The 19420-nt window shown below is 42.3% G+C and overlaps 2 protein-coding genes across 3 annotated transcripts in view; one reads left to right on the top strand and one right to left on the bottom strand.

Moving 5' to 3' along the window:
- Positions 1-19420, bottom strand: part of LOC135498809 (dynein axonemal heavy chain 6-like) — a 117573-nt gene that overhangs the window by 11076 nt on the left and 87077 nt on the right. The gene's annotated exons all lie outside the window — the stretch shown is intronic.
- LOC135498818 (beta-1,3-galactosyltransferase 1-like) lies at positions 1164-16319 on the top strand. 2 transcript variants are annotated; one of them, XM_064789282.1, is made up of 2 exons: positions 1164-1268; positions 14775-16319. In XM_064789282.1, exon 2 carries the CDS (start codon positions 14950-14952, stop codon positions 16294-16296), a length of 1347 nt encoding a protein of 448 aa, XP_064645352.1. In that variant the 5' UTR covers positions 1164-1268; positions 14775-14949; the 3' UTR covers positions 16297-16319. The 2 variants fall into 2 exon arrangements, with proteins under 2 accessions (XP_064645352.1, XP_064645353.1); XM_064789283.1 differs by lacking the exon at positions 1164-1268 and adding an exon at positions 6509-6993.

The following is a 19420-nucleotide window of genomic DNA, read 5'->3' as shown; positions in this document are numbered from 1 at the left end:
TAGATAAGAGATAAGTGGGTATTTACTCCAATATATGTCAGACACAACGATCAGATTTATAAGACAGATCCCTCAATTGGTTAACCCCTTACCGACTGTTACAATATTGCTGAGGATGTGTGCCATTTTCTCAACCCAACATGATTCCCAGCATGCAATATTAAATATATAGTGGAACCACTATTAGTGGACATCTATCTATTAATGACAACCTCGGGACTAACAAGTGATGTCCTTAAAAGAGAGGTGATGTCCTTAATAGAGAGGGTCCTTAATAGAGAGGGGATGTCCTTAATAGAGAGTGTCCTTAATAGAGACAACCTCTCTATTATGGACACTAGCTTTGATCCCAAATTGGTAGCTTCAATTTATGTTGACCTCTTTAATCAGGACACCTCTCTATTAAGGACAAACTCTCTATCAAGGACACTAGCTTTGGTCCCAGATTGGTAGCTTCCATTCATTTTGACCTCTCTAATCAGGACACCTCTCTATTAACGACAGCACTAGTCAGTCCCGAGGGTGTCCTTAATAGAGAGGTTCTACTGTACTTCATATCTTGTTTGCCTTTGTATGTTCAGAATGTTCAAATATCTCGCTAAGAATAACAAAGCGGCTCCTTCAGACTTTCTGACAAGATATCAATATCGTTGAAGATGCGCGTCTGCCTCTCAATCCACTTTATCCTAGCGGGAGAAGATGCTAAGACTGTTTACATGGCAATGGTAAAGACGTTAGCATTGTGCTAGCGATAATTTCATGTGCTATTATCATATTATCAAGCAAGCAAGTCAAACCTCATGTAAAGGGTGTTGAAACGAAATTGGAAGGACGTCGTTTTTGGAAAATGCCCCCAGACTAGAACAGACGGACAGACAGACATGAGACAGATGTTTGCCATGATCCCATGCAACACCATCCAAAAACAGAACCCCCTCCAGAACAGTTTGATCCATTGTTGAGACAGACAGACAGACAGACAGACAGATGGCACACCCAACCTCGTAAGGACCGACATCAACTTACAGACAGACGGACGGACGCACAAAGAATCCAATCAAAAATACTGATCCAAACAACCTTCTCCCCTAAACACATGGTACAACCCACTGCTACGGAACAGTTCATTCTATCATTGATTTCGCAGATAAAGGAATGTTTATACACGGAGCGAGAGTCATGATACTGATACAACCAGCGTAGGGACTTGTGTTTATTTTGACGGTGGGAATGCTGGCTCGAGTTTGATAATTCGTTAAGACTGAAAGGTAAGTGTATGAAGAGACGTCAGCAATTGTTTTCCTATTTCTTAAAGGCCTACACGGTTCGTAAAAAATTCGAAAATTCGTAATCGAATTTGAAAATATCCCGCTGCATAAATACGTACGAGATACACATTTTAGCTTTGCTCTTGTGTAGTCATTGCTCCAATTCAAACGGTGCAGAATGAAGCAGCCAGGTCCGGTTGTTCAAAGCCCAGCTAGCTTAGCGACTGCTAAGTTTTAGTGACTGCTACTAAACTTAGCGGAACCCTTAAAGTGATACTATGATGTGATTTACAACTTTGCGGAAATACAACCGTTTTTAATTGTTGATCACAAATGTAAAGCTCAAATTTTCCATTTTTGATTAGATTTATTATAAAATCGCTGAATGTAAACCACCGCGACCGCGAAAATGTTCATGTTGTGACGTCATCAACGAAAACGGCATCGAAGCGAGCCGTCCGGGCGGGATTAAACCATCAATTTCTAGAAAATGTGCATTTCGATTCGAAAACCTTACCGATTTATGAGAAAGTGACGTAGTCATTTGTCAAAAACAGCTAAAACATTATATGGTGAAATTTGACACGAGTTACCCTTTAAATTCAGCTAAAACTCAGACATTTGAATCCCTGTATTATGAGCTGGAATTACGTTTCCGCTTTGACGTTGACCCCTGCAAAAAACCCAACCTCGATTTCTCGTAATACGACCGATAGCTTAACCCGAGCCTTCGACAATATAAAAATGCGACAATGGTGAAATGCGTGAAAACCGCTGATACCCACGCTAAGGGATGTATTATTACCATGGTAACGTGACCAAGCTAATGATTAAGATAGCAGTAGCTGCCCGATGGTCTGGTTACAGTGAGTCACAAGCGGTTTTTCAACGCAATACGCGATAAATGTCTCACTTTTTTTGCTTTTCCTCGTCCAATTTGAAGAGAGTCATTGCAGAACGAGATGCATCATAAAAGTAATTTTGGCTACATAAGAGGGATTTAATGCATAACTTTTCTGGTATATACTGTAGAACCTCTCTATTAAGGGCACCCTTGGGACTGACAAGTGTTGTCCTTAAATTAGAGGTGTCCTGATTGGAGAGGTCAAAATTGAATGGAAACACCCAATTTGGGACCAAAACGAATGTCCTTAATAGAGAGGGTATCCTTAATAGAGAGGGTGTCCTTAATAGAGAGGGTTTCCTTAATAGAGAGGGTGTCCTTAATAGAGATGGTGTCCTTAATAGAGAGGGTGTCCTTAATAGAGAGGTGTCCGCTAAGGGAGGTTCTACTGTAATCACTTTGAGAAAAATGGCTTCAAATTTTGGAATTTAAATGAAAATGCATAGGAATTTTTTGACATTTTTTATCATTAAACCTTTAATGTAGGCCAGATTGCTCAGAAATTTGGAGGACAGATTAGACATGATATGGATAATACCATGGTATGTTGGATTGGTGCAAATTGAGTTGTGCCAAAAAATTCTTTGTTCATGAACACGATAAATGGCTGTTTCTCTCAATAAACTTGATGGCAACATGATTTGGCCTTAGTTATGGATCTTTGAGACAAACAGAAATTTCGCCTCAGTCATGAATTGTCAAGACCTATATGCGTGATCAGTCACTGGAAAGCGCTTGGTGAGAACTTTCCATTTTTTCATGAACACTATAACACATGGCTCGCTTTTCTATGAATCGCTGAACCTATTGACATGACCATTCATTGGAAAGCTCATGATGAGAACTTTCTAATGGTACCATTTCTTCATGACAGTGATGCATAGCTCGATTTTTAATGAATTGTTGAAACCCATTGACATGACCATTCATCAGAAAGCTCTTGATGAGAACTTCCTAATGGTACCATTTGTAAACCTCTTGACATGACCATTTATTGAAAAGCTCCTGATGAGAACTTTCTAATGGTACCATTTCTTCATGACCATGATGCATAGCTCGATTTTTAATGAACCCATTGACATGACCATTCATTGGAAAGCTCTTGATGAGTACTTCCTAATGGTACCATTTGTAAACCTCTGGACATGACCCTTCATTGGAAATCCCTTGGTGAGAACTTTCTAATGGTACCATTTTTTCATGAACACGATACATGGCTCACTCTTTAATGGATCATTGAAACCTATCGACATGACCATTCATCGGAAAGCTCTTGATGAGCACTTTCAGATGGTACCATTTGTAAACCTATTGACATGACCATTCATTGGAAAGCTCCTGATGTGAACTTTCTAATGGTACCACTGTTTGAGGATTGTGATAAACTGCTCGCCCCCCCCCCCCGAAACTCTTGATGGCAATATGATCCATGGATCCTATACTCTCATACCACAACCCAGGCAACCATTGAATTTCCCAGGATAATATCGGAAATATGAATCACAACTCGGGTAAAATGTAATAAAACGTCGCCAATGAATGATTAATCACACAGTAAAATTACACTAAAAGCATCAGGTTAAAAATATAGCGCTAGGTACAGTGCCACCTCCCTTCGTGAACACCTCTCTATTAAGGACACTCTCTCTATTAAGGACACTCTCTATTAAGGACACTCTCTCTATTAAGGACACTCTCTATTAAGGACACTCTCTCTATTAAGGACACTCTCTCTATTAAGGACACTCTCTCTATTAAGGACACTCTCTATTAAGGACACTCTCTCTATTAAGGACACTCTCTATTAAGGACACTCTCTCTATTAAGGACACTCTCTCTATTAAGGACACTCTCTCTATTAAGGACACTCTCTATTAAGGACACTCTCTCTATTAAGGACACTCTCTATTAAGGACACTCTCTCTATTAAGGACACTCTCTCTATTAAGGACACTCTCTCTATTAAGGACACTCTCTATTAAGGACTCTCTCTCTATTAACTCTTTCAGTGCCCAGGATTTGGGCATTTTTGGGCATTGTCACTACCCAAAATCTCACAAAAATAATTGAGATACACTCATCAAAATTCTTCAAAACCTTTGTCTTTACCTCCTGTTTCAATAAAACAGCAGTAATAAGTAGGGGCATACTAGGATTATGTTCTAAATTTTTTTGAGGGAGTGGTATTTTTGGCCGATTTTCACCATTTTTCACCTAAAATGAGGGGTGGCAAACCCCACCCCACCCTCTCAGTCGAAAAAATTATTCAATTTGGACGCCCCAGGCCAGAGAAACCATATGAACCACATTTGAGTAGCTGGGGACATCTGGTGTCGTCTGGAGGAACTAAAATACCTTAATATTTAGGACGTACATGTACGTCCTTGGCACTGAAAGAGTTAAGGAGTCTTTCTATTAGAGCACTGCATTTGGTCCCAAATTGGTCATTTTTGCATTGAAATTGACCTCTGTAATCAAGACACCTCTTAATTACAGACAGCATTTATCAGTCCCAAGGGTGTCCTTAATAGAGAGGTTCTATTTTATTTGAAATTCGATCATGGAATATGCATAAGCGTGTATAATTATATTCTAACACCAAACTACAGTAGAACCTCTGTATTAAGGACTACCTTGGGTCTGACAAGTGCTGTCCTTTATAGAGAGGTGTCCTGATTAGAGAGGTCAAATTGAATGGCAACAACCAATTTGGGACAAAAACTAGTGTCCTTAATAAAGAGGTTGTCCTTAATAGAGAGGTGTCCGCTAAGAGAGGTCACACTGTTACAACAAATGCATATTTTAATATCAAAATGCAATGGCACCAGAGCAAAGTCATACATGCATGATTGCAAAATGAAGGTAAAAAAAACTCCCATTTGAATCAAATGGAATTTTGATGAATTACTTTTTCAAAAAGACCTACATGTAAAGTAGATTTAGTTGTTCACATCCAACTCTTTAAAATCCCCCCCCCCCCCCCCCCCCGAGATTGACCCCTGCTCTCACTGAAACGAGTGTTACAAGTGCATCACGCAAGTTCGGAACCAATTTGCAATTCGTTCCTTAGGGGTTAAACTGAGAAGGGGATGGGAACCAATCTAACAGAGCCCAACAACAGCACTCAATCACGTTGAGAGTACAGTCCTCGGACGTGAAGAGGACTCCATGTTTTATTTGGAGATAATTACGATAAAATTATCGAGTTGCCTTAACGCTTTAGCTGGTGTGCTTGAGTACATTGCACTGAAATCGACTCGAGCAGCGTAGAAAAATATAGGTGAGCGTTGCATGGCTTCAGTGCTTATGCAAGCCCCCCCCCCACACACACACTCAGTAAATTCAAAGGGGGGCAGTGCTTGTATCACTATTCTAGAATGATCTTGAAGATTACCTTTCTATAAAACTTTCTGTACTTGCACCAGCTTTGAAAATCTATTTCCATTTGTAAGTTAAAGTCATACTATGATCTGATTTACAACTTTGCGGAAATACGTCCGTTTTTAATTGTTGATCACAAATGTAAAGCTCAAATTTTCCATTTTTGATTAGATTTATTATAAAATCGCTGAATGTAAACCACCGCGACCGCGAAAATGTTCATGTTGTGACGTCATCGACGAAAACGGCATTGAAGCGAGCCGTCCGGGCGGGATTAAACCATCAATTTCTAGAAAATGTGCATTTCGATTCGAAAACCTTACCGATTTATGAGAAAGTGACGTAGTCATTTGTCAAAAACAGCTAAAACATTATATGGTGAAATTTGACACGAGTTACCCTTTAAAGGCCTATGCCGTTCGTTTTGAACTTGTAATTGAATTTGAAACGTTCCACTCTCATGAATATGTCCTAAAAATAAATTTCAACATTGTCATTGCGTAAACAGATATACTAATACTTAACATACCAAGTTTCAGCCAATTTGCATGCATAATAACTGCACTACGGCATTGTACATAACTGCATTTCTATTTTCCTGGACCACCAGTAATCACCGACAGTGTAATACCCCTTTAAAAAACTTTAAGTCAGATTTCGGTTCTAATGATTTTGAATTATTTATGATGTACCGGTCAATATAACTTTGAAATCGACAAGGGACAAAAAGCGGTTTGTATCGCAATTCTCGAGGTTTTCCAATAAGTTTGAAACAGGCCGTAACAAATGAGTCTCACGCTAACAACTATAATTGCCCTAATTACAGACTATAATTGCCGTAATTACCATCTCGTTACAAAAAGGTTTGGCAACTGCTAACTTCCATCGCGATATATGAAATGATAACGCAGAGCACATAAAACGAGACGCTTTTAAGGTTCGGAAATTGGGTCGTTCTGATGTGCTATCGATGTAGGTTCAATGTACACAATGGTGCGTATTGATGCTGTGTAGGATCACTGTACACAACAGTGCGTATTGATGCTGTGTAGGATCACTGTGCACAACAGTGCGTATTGATGCTGTCTGGGATCACTGTACACAACAGTGCGTATTGATGCTGTGTAGGATAACTGTACACAACAGTGCGTATTGATGCTGTGTAGGATCACTGTGCACAACAGTGCGTATTGATGCTGTGTAGGATCACTGTACACAACAGTGCGTATTGATGCTGTGTAGGATCACTGTACACAACAGTGCGTATTGATGCTGTGTAGGATCACTGTGCACAACAGTGCGTATTGATGCTGTGTAGGATCACTGTGCACAACAGTGCGTATTGATGCTGTCTGGGATCACTGTGCACAACAGTGTGTATTGATGCTGTCTAGGATTGGATTAGCTATTGCCCTACAATTGCATCTCGTTGGCGCGCAGGTAAAGTTTTAATATCTTTACTTAGTCTTTCATGTAGCTTTGTACGTTTTAAATTCCATCCGGGAGTTTTAGTTTGCTCAACAACGGTTTAGACAGAAATTTTTCCTAATGATACTATTACTGTCCCCCCCCCCCAACACATAGCATTAGCATAGCTAGCAAGGGGGGGGGGAACCAACAAATGTGTTTTGACCGTGATTTTTAGGCAACATTTTTCAAAAAGTGTGATTCCCCCAGTGAGCCTTTTACCTCCCCCAAGACCAAAAGGTTAGCTAAACCCCTGTTTACAAAACTGCAACCCCTTTTTTACCTCTGCTCTGGGGGGTATTTCCCCCTCCCCCCATCTAGCTAGGCCATAATGTACAATTTAAGCCACAACAGAACTAGAGGGGTTAATCAGACCAAGAAAATATCAATAACAACACCATCTGATGAACTATAATGCAGCTCGATTATCCTTGCACCAACCGGAGTGATATATTCCTCCTGCTAACGATAACATTTTGTGAAATAATAGCAACTATTGACACAGCGTGAAGAGCGTTATGGTAACTTTGGTGAGTAGGCCAAGGTTATTGCTTCATTGGATTCACGGGATATTAATAAACGACTGTAAACCCGTTTCTTAGAATGAGTGCAAACTTCGGTAATTTCAGACTTTTCCAATATGTAAACCTCAGTGCAAACTTCAGAATTTCAGATTGATTTACCCTTTTGAATTATTTATTCCCCAGTGCAAACTTCAGAATTTCAGATTGATTTACCCTTTTGAAGAATTTATACCCCAGTGCAAACTTCAGAATTTCAGATTGATTTACCCTTTCGAATTATTTATACCCCAGTGCAAACTTCAGAATTTCAGATTGATTTACCCTTTTGAATTATTTATACCCCAGTGCAAACTTCAGAATTTCAGATTGACTTACCCTTTCGAATTTTTTATTCCCCAGTACAAACTTCAGAATTTCAGATTGATTTACCCTTTTGAAGAATTTATACCCCAGCACCAACTTTGGAATTTCAGATTGAAGAATGATACCAAGGTTGATTGATTCTGTTCAGTAGTTTTTGCTGTAGAGAGAATTTTTTGAAGCAAGGTTGGAGTCCCTTGGCCAGGTTGAATACGCTTCTGTTGAAGGTCACAAACATCTCGGCGGTGTGCTGAGGCCTGGCAATGCTTATGCAAGTATCAATTCGTTTCTTGTACCCCCCCTCCTCAAGGGTAGTTAAGCTATCACCACTAATCTTTGCCGATGCTTGAGTAGTATTTATTTTTCCTTTAGTGAAAATTTGGCGAAGCTGGAAAGAATAAGGATGCTAATGTGTCGATGTCTTGTCGAACATACAGCCTTACCCAGTAAAATTAGTCCGGTTACTTTATATGACGGTGATAACTGATATATTGTTGATGGTGATGTCTTGACGAAAGAAAAAGTAGCATTGGTGAAAAAAGGGTGACGCTTGAGCCTTAAGATGTCGTTATAGGGTGATAAGGTGTTGTACCCTTGAGGAGGGGGGGTACAAGACACGAATTGATACTTGCATTACACGACCTTTACTCAGTTGCAAATGGTCACTAGGAACATTGTCAACATTAGGGAGTTTCCGCATCGCTTACGATTGCGATTACGATTTCAAAGTCGTAATCGTAATACTCTCAAAACCGGCATGAACCAGAAATTTTGTTTCCGCATTCACACCAAAGACTTGGTGTACTGTAGTATAGGCCCTATACTCTGCTCTCATGCTCTGGGTGCACTTTTCTCGGCGCTAAAACATGATCAAAATCGCCGTTGATCACATTAAATGCGGTTCCTATGTTTGACAGATATGTTCTAAAGTATTCTTCAATGAATATTTCACCTTGAATTTGATATGTAGCGTGGAAAATAGGCTTTTCGCTGATCCATGTAATCGTTTTCGACTTACGAAGATCAGCCGGAATCCTCGTAAGAACGAGACGAAAGTACCATCGACGATTTCGCTGGGGATGACGTAGCACCAAAAATCGATGACGTCAGACACAAATCGTAATCGTAATCGTAAGCGATGCCGAAACTCGCTATTAACATTTAATCACCTACTTCCTTAACCCAGTTCATTTAGTTCAATTTACCGGCACAGTTCGATTTTTCCTATACCTGAATAAAGCCTGTGCTTCACAAAATAGGCCCTAAAACAAAAACTACTGTACCGAATCGGACGATCTTGGTATCATTCCTCTCCTAGTAAGATTCCCCATCCATTGACACCAACAGTGTTAACCCCCTGGTAGTGGAAGTATCCGGTTGCGTTATTTTCTGGACCACCCTGTACACAAAAACTACTGAACCAAATCGGACGATCTTGGTATCAAACCTCTCCTAGTAAGATTCCCCATCCACTGATGTCAATAGTGTTAACCCTCTGGTAGTGGAAGTATCCCATTGCGTCATTTTCTGGCCCACCCTGTACACAAAAACTACTGAACCAAATCAGGCATCTTGGTATCATTCCTCTCCTAGAAAGATTCCCCATCCACTGACACCAACGGCGTTAACCCCCTGGTAGTGGAAGCATCCGGTTGCATTATTTTCTGGACCACCCTGTATACAAACCCCAGCGCAACGATTCACGGCTCGAGGAGTATTATGGTCATGATGGTACTTATCGATATTCGATTCGACTAACGGCCGCCATTATTACCACAAAGCGGCGGTGATGGCGTTAGTTAATAGCTATCGACATGACGACCTGACGAGCGGCCTAAATACGTTTTGATAAATGTCGGCCTCTCCTGAGTGGGTTCGTTCAACGTCCATCTGTCGATGAGTGGGAAACTTTCGAGGGCAGTGTACAGTGTGATTAGCGGAAATTGCGACTTTTATTGCAAAACGCAATATGCAATATCCACAAGTACAGTAGAACCTCTATATTAAGGACACCCTTGGGATTGAGAAGTGCTGTCCTTAAGAGAGAGGTGTCCTGATTAGAGAGGTCAAATTGAATGGAAACAACCTATTTGGGACCAAAAATAGTGTCCTTAATAGAGAGGTTGTCCTTAATAGAGAGGTTGTCCTTAATAGAGAGGTTGTCCTTAATAGAGAGGTTGTCCTTAATAGAGAGGTTGTCCTTAATAGAGAGGTTGTCCTTAATAGAGGGGTTATCCTTAATAGAGAGGTTATCCTTAATAGAGAGGTTGTCCTTAATAGAGAGGTTGTCCTTAATAGAGAGGTTGTCCTTAATAGAGAGGTGTCCGCTAAGGGACGTTCCACAATATATCGTGGAATGGAGACTGGTTTTATCCTCAAAATCAAAAAACCTGGGAGTAAAAAACAGTTCCTTAGGCAATTTTCAAACGTTAAAGCCCGACACGTCTCCCCTCCTAAAGGGTTAAGGACCCGGCACAATGACAGACAGACCCTGCCACCTCATGATGCATGACCTAAAAATAGCACCCCATCACGCGGAGATTAATGGAGACCACGTCAGACAATATCAATTACGTTTGGATATCACGCGTGAATGGCGCTAGATGAATAGCAAGGGTGTGTGTGAAATGCTACACTCGTGAAGTACCCCGACACCATCATTTATACCGGGGAATTTACATGTAGTTAGCCACGGAACTTGAAGGGGAGACACCTCACGCTGTTTTGATAAAAATCTTGCAGTACCTATGGTCAACCCCCTTTAAACCGTCTTGATAATTTCTGTGTATTTCTTAACCATGAGTTGGATCGTGATGAAGACCTATCACCTATTTCTACAAAGGTAAGATCAACTACAGTGGAACCTCCCTTAGCGGACACCTCTCTATTAAGGACAACCTCTCAATTAAGGACACTAGGTTTGGTCCGAAGTTGGTTGTTTCCATTCAATTTGACCTCTATAATCAGGACACCTCTCTATTAAGGACACTAGTTTTGGCCCCAAGTTGGTTGTTTCCATTTAATTTGACCTATCTAGTCAGGACACCTCTCTATTAAGGACAACCTCTCAATTAAGGACACTATGTTTGGTCCCAAGTTGGTTGTTTCCATTCAATTTGACCTATCTAATCAGGACACCTCTCTATTGTGGACAGTACTTGTCAGCCCCGAAGGTGTCCTTAATAGAGAGGTTCTACTGTACCACTTATGACAATGTATTCCGTTATAAATATACAAAACCTCTTATGGTGTCGATTTCAATTAGGCTTGTCGAATTCATTGACTGTGTTCTCGACACTGACACCTCGGTGATAAGGTGTACGCTACCATGATCGTGTTTCAACCCATGTTTAAATTACAGGTCACATTAACCAATGTTAATTTCACCCGACAAAAACGAGACCCTGGATTACAGTTGCCTAAAGAACTGTTTTCCACTAAGGGAGGTGTCCTGACTAGAGAGGTCAAATTAAATGAAAACAGCCAATTTGGGACCAGAACTAGTGTCCTTAATAGAGAGGCGTCCGCTAAGGGAGGTTTTGTCAACTGTTAGCGCTGAAAGATTTTTTTCAGCTGACAGACATTAGCATAGTTGTGTCGCTATATCAGTCGATGTGTCCAAGGAGACCCCTGGTTTTAAACTGCAGCCATCAAGTCTGACGCTAAATGGCGTAAACATCATGCGGGTAGCCAGGGGATTTGATGCTAACAGACTCTGTTCAGTTTAATAGCCTACGCTGACCAATACAGTGGAACCTCCCTTAGCGGACACCTCTCTATTAAGGACAACCTCTCTATTAAGGACAACCTCTCTATTAAGGACAACCACTCTATTAAGGACACTGGTTCTGGTCCCACCTAGGACGTTTCCATTCAATTTGACCTCTCTAATCCAGACACCTCTCTATTAAGGACAGCACTTGTCAGTCCCGAAGGTGTCCTCAATAGAGAGGTTCTACTGTATCTGTTTAGTTTCATGATGTCATGGAGACTGACAAAGGTCAAAGTTGAAGCTAGGCAAAACCAATTTGTACATAGCTTTTGCTAGGGATGCCAACCAGCTAAGGCAAGAAGTCGAAATTGTTTCCACAGTCAAAATCTTGTCCTTTTGATCAACACTTACAGTAGAACCTCTCTATTAAGGACACCCTCGGGACTGACAGTGCTGTCCTTAATGGAGAGGTGTCCTGACTAGAGAGGTCAAATTGAATGAAAACAGCCAATTTGGGACCAGAACTAGTGTCCTTAATAGAGAGGTGTCCTGATTAGAGAGGTCAAATTGAATGAAAACAGCCAATTTGGGACCAGAACTAGTGTCCTCAATAGAGAGGTGTCCTGATTAGAGAGGTCAAATTGAATGAAAACAGCCAATTTGCGACCAGAACTAGTGTCCTTAATAGAGAGGTGTCCTGATTAGAGAGGTCAAATTGAATGAAAACAAACAATTTAGGACCAGAACTAGTGTCCTTAATAGAGAGGTGTCCTGATTAGAGAGGTCAAATTGAATGAAAACAAACAATTTGGGACCAGAACTAGTGTTCTTAATAGAGAGGTGTCCTGATTAGAGAGGTCAAATTGAATGAAAACAGCCAATTTGCGACCAGAACTAGTGTCCCTAATAGAGAGGTGTCCGCTAAGGGAGGTTTTGTCAACTGTTAGCACTGAAAAAAAATTTTCAGCTGACAGTCATTAGCATGGTTGTACCGCTACATCAGTCGATGAGGCCGACTGCAACCGACATGATGGCTGTATGCTACAGCCTCATCTCAGAATCAATAAAACACCAGATTACAGAGTCACTTCCTTTGTCTCGGAAAGTACGGGAAAATCTGATGTCTGCTTCTCGTTGCCACGGCAACCGATAAAATGGCTTTCGTCCAAAACGTCGCATTAGGTTTCACGGGAAAATGGCATTTGTAAAGATTGACGAGAAAAATGAGATTATTGCTTGTTGATCTGTTCGGATTATTCTAACGATTTTTGTGACGTTTGTCGTTATTTTTGGAATTAAGCGGATTATGCTGCGCTATTTGATGCTAATCCGTTAGCCAGTATCAATGATCGCTAGCGGATATCGATGTATCATTTACACGGCTTTCAATGCTTGTTATACCGACAGTACACAGTGAAACCTCCCTTAGAGGACCCATCAGTCTGACGCACACCATTTACATTAGTTATCCTCTCAATCTACCTCACACCTCTCTTGTAAGTGCAACATTCTGTTAACCCTCCATAGGGTGGTTTGAGCTCAGATATCTGGACACCTCTCTAATAAGGACAACCTAAGAATGGTTTGACCTCAGCTAACTGGACACCTCTCTTATAAGGACAACATTACGTCAGTTTGAACTCAACGTTACGTCAACCCTTAATAGGTGGTTTGACTTCAGCTATCTGGACACCTCTCTTATAAGGACAACATTACGTCAGTTTGAACTCAACATTACGTCAACCCTTAACAGGTGGTTTGACCTCAGGTATATGGACATCTCCCTTATAAGGACAACATATTGTCAACCAATAGGGTAATTTCACTCCTTCAATATGGACACCTCTGTAATAAGGACAACATTACGTTAACCCTAAATAGGTTGTTTGACTTCAGCTAGCCGGACACCTCTCTAATAAGGACAACATTTTGTCAATCCTTAGGGTGATTTCACTCCTTCAATACAGACACCTCTCTAATAAGGACAACATTCTCTCAACCACGAGGTTGGTTTGACTTTCTTTTTCTGAACACCTCTCTAATAAGGACAGCATAGTCAGTCCCTCACGTGTCCTTATTAGAGAGGTTCTAATGTACTGTATCAATCATCTGATTGATTAATGCAGCAATTGCACAGATTTAGCAAATGGCAATTAGTTTAAGTGCTTCATTCAACAAAACACAATGTACCGTAAAGTGGGGTAAAAGTGGCCCTGGGGGTATAATGACCCACCTCCCAGGATCATATTTAGACCAGACTATGAATACTTCAGCTCACTGAGTTTTCTTTCAACATGTTTTTGCACAATAATTCAGTCGAAATAACAAATTAACCACTTGTCGCTGAGGCTGTGGGGTGAAAAATGGTCCTTTATAGAGAGGTGTCCGCTAAGGGAGGTTCCACTGTACAGTAGAACCTCCCTTACCGGACACCTCTCTATTAAGGACACTAGTTTTGATCCCAAATTGGTGATTTCCATTCAATTTGACCTCTCTAATCAGGACACCTCTCTATTAAGGACGACACTTGTCAGTCGTGAGGGTGTCCTTAATAGAGAGGTGTCCGCTACTTGTCAGTCCCGAGGGTGTCCTTAACAGAGAGGTTTTACTGTATTTCATAAAAGGTATCATTTGGAAATGGAACCAAGAGAATTTTCCAAAGGATGTTTATGTATAAACCCTTGATGAACGGGGATATTTTGAGAGCAATAGCATTCCGCGAAGATGTCGTCACTGCAGCTGCTACCCTCTATTTCCCCATCGCTGAATTACAGGCAATGTCGGACAAACATGCGGTTTCGTAATGGATTCAGGCTTTCTAACTAGGGCAGTTAGATTCAATCTGGCACATGTCGAGCGATGGAAATACTACATAATTGTTCTGAATATTTCTCTCTCTGACTCTATGGTATCATTCACGCTAAAAACAATGCAGGGTCAAAGATAATTGACTTTGAAATAAGCTCAAATGCGTAGAAATAAGTGTCGATGTCCGACTGTCACGTGACTAAAACGTCATCAATATCTTATTCAAATGACCTTATGAGCTATAAATAGTAACGTCGCGGAATGCTATTGCCAATGAAAAAAGTCTAAAATCTGTCATTATTTCCCAAACGGTTCATTCTTAAAACTCTATTTTGTGTTTATATTTCCAGCTCTACAGAGATGGTGGTTGAATGCCAAGACTATGACTACCCATCAACCTGAGCAGAAACTCGCGGCATACAGAATTTCTTCAATTTGACACAACTAAGTCAGTTTGAACTGAAAACCGCACTGAAAATCAGATTCAATTTTGGAACATTTTCCGCCGAACGCCACGATTTCAAAATGAGAGTAAAGTTACGGACAGTGCTTCTTTATGCAATTCTCATGCTGCTTGTTATAATCGTCGGACAACAGTACTCCTACATGTACCCGGAAAAAATTCAGCAAGTTCAAATCACGCAGAGACCGCCGGTACTGATCACCCGGCCAGTCACACCGAGGAAGGACTACGAAACGCTGTTTAATTATTTCCGACGGAAACCTAACGACACGGAAATCGTCTACATAAAACGCGTGGAAATCCAACGCATGACGATTCAGCAGAGTTGGCAGTTGATCGAGAAACTGAATCAAAAGGTCGACATGGAGTCGGATTATTTGGAAAGCAAGACGATAAAACCGTGGTGGTACAACTTCCCGCGGAAAACCCACCCGTTCCCACGGGAGAGACCGCGCGAGTATAAATCGCCGACTCCGATGGAGTTTTTCGGGATAACGTCGGAGGTTAACCGTCGAGATATGCACTACTTGATCAACCAGCCGCATATTTGTAATTGTAAAGATATGTATTTGTTGATCGCGATTTCATCAGAGCCGTCGGCGACGCCGATGCGGATGGCGATTCGCGCCACTTGGGGGCGATTGCAACGTGCCAACGGACAGGATATACGCTTTGTGTTTCTGTTAGGGTCAACGGGGAGCACGTATCATCAGTCGCTGATTGAGGCCGAGGCCGCACAATACCACGACATTGTCCAAGGATCGTTTTTAGAAGCGTACAACAAATTAACAGACAAAGCGTTAATGATGCTGAAATGGACTTCGAAATTCTGCTCGAATGCGAAATACGTTTTAAAGCTCAACGACAACGTCATGATAAACCCGTTCAAAATTTTACGCTACTTGAAAAAGTTGCACGCCAAGGATCTATACTGGGGTAAAGTCGTTTACCTCGACACGCCCCAGGATAAAATCGCCGGCCAAGATCGCTATGCGTCCAACGTCACATGGACGGGAAAGACGTTCCCGCCGTATTGCATCCGTCCGCATATCATTATGTCAATCAAAACAATTCAAGACATGAATCTCATGTCGCGGCGGACGCCGTGGGTTTTTCCCGACGACATATACTTTGGGATTCTGGCGGAGAAATTGGGTATCGCGCTGTACGATTATTCCCGCGGAATCGGGAAAATTCAATACGGTCCTGATCCGGCGGACGTATTAGCGAACACGACATCGCCGTTGATGATCGTCGAGACCCATGACAGCGCTCAGATGACGAACAACCAGCACCGATTTTGGTTGGCGGTCCAGCAGAAGCTTGGCGACAGGGATCGGAAGGGGAGCGTCCTGAATCTACGGGAAATCACACCGGTCACTATGGGAGATGTTTACATTGAGACGTAAGGAGTGGGTCTGGTGCCCGAGTCTGGCACACATGTCTGGCGCCCGGGGGTCTGGTGCCTGGGTCTGGCACACATGTCTGGCGCCCGGTACAGGTGCCCATGTCTGGCGCCCAGGGGCCTGGCGCCCGGGGGTCTGGTGCCCGGGGTCTGGCGCCCGGGGTCTGGTGCCCGGGGTCTGGTGCCCGGGGTCTGGTGCCCGGGGTCTGGCGCCCGGGGGTCTGGTGCCCGGGGTCTGGTGCCCGGGGTCTGGCGCCCGGGGTTCTGGCGCCCGGGGGTCTGGCGCCCGGAGGTCTGGTGCCCGGGGGTCTGTTGCCCGGGGGTCTGGCGCTCGGGGTCTGGCGCCCGGGGGTCTGGCGCCCGGGGGTCTGGTGCCCGGGGGTCTGGTGCCCGGGGGTCTGGCGCCCGGGGGTCTGGCGCCCGGGGGTCTGGCGCCCGGGGGTCTGGCGCCCGGGGGTCTGGTGCCCGGGGGTCTGGCGCCCGGGGGTCTGGTGCCCGGGGGTCTGGTGCCCGGGGGTCTGGTGCCCGGGGGTCTGGCGCCCGGGGGTCTGGTGCCCGGGGGTCTGGCGCCCGGGGGTCTGGTGCCGGCTCAGGCACCCGGGTCTGTGTGGGGGAGAGTAGTGGGCAGACACTTCTGTGCTAACTACTTCAGTAGCTTCTTGTCCATGTCTTTTATGCATATGCTACGGTAGGCAGACTTCGACGTTTTTCAGTGACAAATTCTAGTCACGATATTTCGACGTTTTCACAGAATCTTTTTATATGTGCCATGCAGTGTTTTGAGTGTGCTTTCAAGGATGATACCGGAACTCCGTCTATAATTAGGGTGTTATCATAAGTGGCTAGATTGGACTTCTTGAATGGCACAAGGCTCGTTACGTGTAATTCAACCCTCCAACTGACGAATATTTTTTCGAATTTTCATAACCTGTTCAACTCAAAAGACTTGCTTGAACAGAGAAGAGTTCGATTCCTTGAAACTGCCATAGAAATGATCATCTGTACGCCATCTATCAGTAGGCGGGAAAACTGCAAAGCAGACGTCTTTTCAATGATGTCAACGCTATATAAATAGGCCCTCACCGCAATTCGGCGACGAGAGACAAGACCACCATTGATTTTTTAAGCCTTTTAGCAGTTCAATTGTCAATGTTTGACCGCGACGCATCAAATACTGTGTGGGGTTGTGAATCTGAAATTTTGATATGATATTCCGGACAGTCGGGCAAGTAAATGGTGAAAAATAAACTGTGGTAGTTGAATTTGGAAATATTTTGATAATCGGACAAATTGGACAGACGTTGATATTTCCACTCTTTTCAGCCAACTGGCAGAAAAATCTCAAAACACGCCCCCTATTGCCAAATTAGCAAAATTCAAAATCAATTTTTCATTAAATAATTTCTTTATATCTGTAGACTTGCCACATCAAATATCTTTTCAATACCTCTCCAAATATGCATGTGACAGGTAAAAACATACTCGCGTCTAATTGATAGGCCTGGAACCTCCAACCTATGAATATTCAATGGTGGTCTTGCCTCACGGTAGCAGTTAATGGGTTAATTCCCAAAATGTGCCATTTCTCTGAGGAATGTGTAAAAATGAATATTGTAGACTTTAACTGTTTCATCAGAAATCCACCGTTATGCATTTCCGGAGGTATCCTTGACGTGATTTTAAGATTGGTTAACAGTCTGTGCTAAAGTCCAAACGATTACTGAGTAATCTTGATGTAACTATAATTGTGTAGTTTTCGACGCTCCGGGCTCTATAAAGCTCATTTGTAATATTCGAAGTCACATGTCATACCACTCATGCATTTTCCGTACCGGTACCCTGAGAGAAGGGACCCCTTAAAATGTCTTGATGTAACTAGGTTTGTCCAGTTTTCAATGCTCTGTATTTGATAAAACAGGGCCTGGTTTTCAAAACAGGTTAACGCTAGCGGGATCTTAAGGGTTAAAGATAAGTTACTGCAGTTGCCAATAGGGGTCTCTCACATCTCACAGTACGTTGAAATAATTGACGCTTGTGCGAGGAATATATTTAGTGCTGAATCTGACATGACCCAGTGCCCTTACTGTGTATATAAATCACCTGAAGATGGCCAAGTTAGCCCTCTGCTCCTGCCTATAGTCCCCCTTTAAAATGCTGGCCACCCTCCGCCTGTTAGGGTACCACCCCACCTTGAGGACACCCTGTGGAGAACCCTAGGGGCCGGTTGTTAGCATGTTAGCTCCTAACATCATGTTGACATGTTGTTTCATGTACATCAATGCACGTGTAACATCATGTTGACATGTTGTTTCATGTACATCAATGCACGCGTAACATCATGTTGACATGTTGTTTCATGTACATCAATGCACGTGTAACATCATGTTGACATGTTGTTTCATGTACATCAATGCACGTGTAACATCATGTTGACATGTTGTTTCATGTACATCAATGCACGTGTAACATCATGTTGACATGTTGTTTCATGTACATCAATGCACGAGTCACATCATGTTGACATGTTGTTTCATGTACATCAATGCACGTGTGACATCATGTTGACATGTTGTTTCATGTACATCAATGCACGTGTAACATCATGTTGACATGTTGTTTCATGTACATCAATGCACGTGTAACATCATGTTGACATGTTGTTTCATGTACATCAATGCACACGTAACATCATGTTGACATGTTGTTTCATGTACATCAATGCACGTGTAACATCATGTTGACATGTTGTTTCATGTACATCAATGCACGTGTAACATCATGTTGACATGTTGTTTCATGTACATCAATGCACATGTAACAACAGGTCAGCATTATGTTATGAGCTAACATGCTTTTTAACACTGACAGGCCACAAATGTCGTTTGCAATGTAAATAACATTGATACTGTGATAAGTTTGTTAGTTTTGTACTCAAAAACAGAACACTATTGGCACTGATAGGCCTTTTTCATTCTGATCTAATCTTCTTGGCAAAGATTTGATCAGAATGTAAACACCAAGTGTCCATTTTCTCACGCTGTACTTCAAAACATTCTATTTCAGCGATATCTGGTGTGAACAAAGCTCTCTATTGGCCATTAAATGGTTTCAGCTTCAAAAATATTGTT

This window comes from Lineus longissimus, chromosome 14 (assembly GCF_910592395.1).
Source record: "Lineus longissimus chromosome 14, tnLinLong1.2, whole genome shotgun sequence".
Taxonomy (NCBI): Eukaryota; Metazoa; Nemertea; class Pilidiophora; order Heteronemertea; family Lineidae; genus Lineus; species Lineus longissimus.
This window is presented reverse-complemented; position numbering and strand designations above follow the sequence as displayed.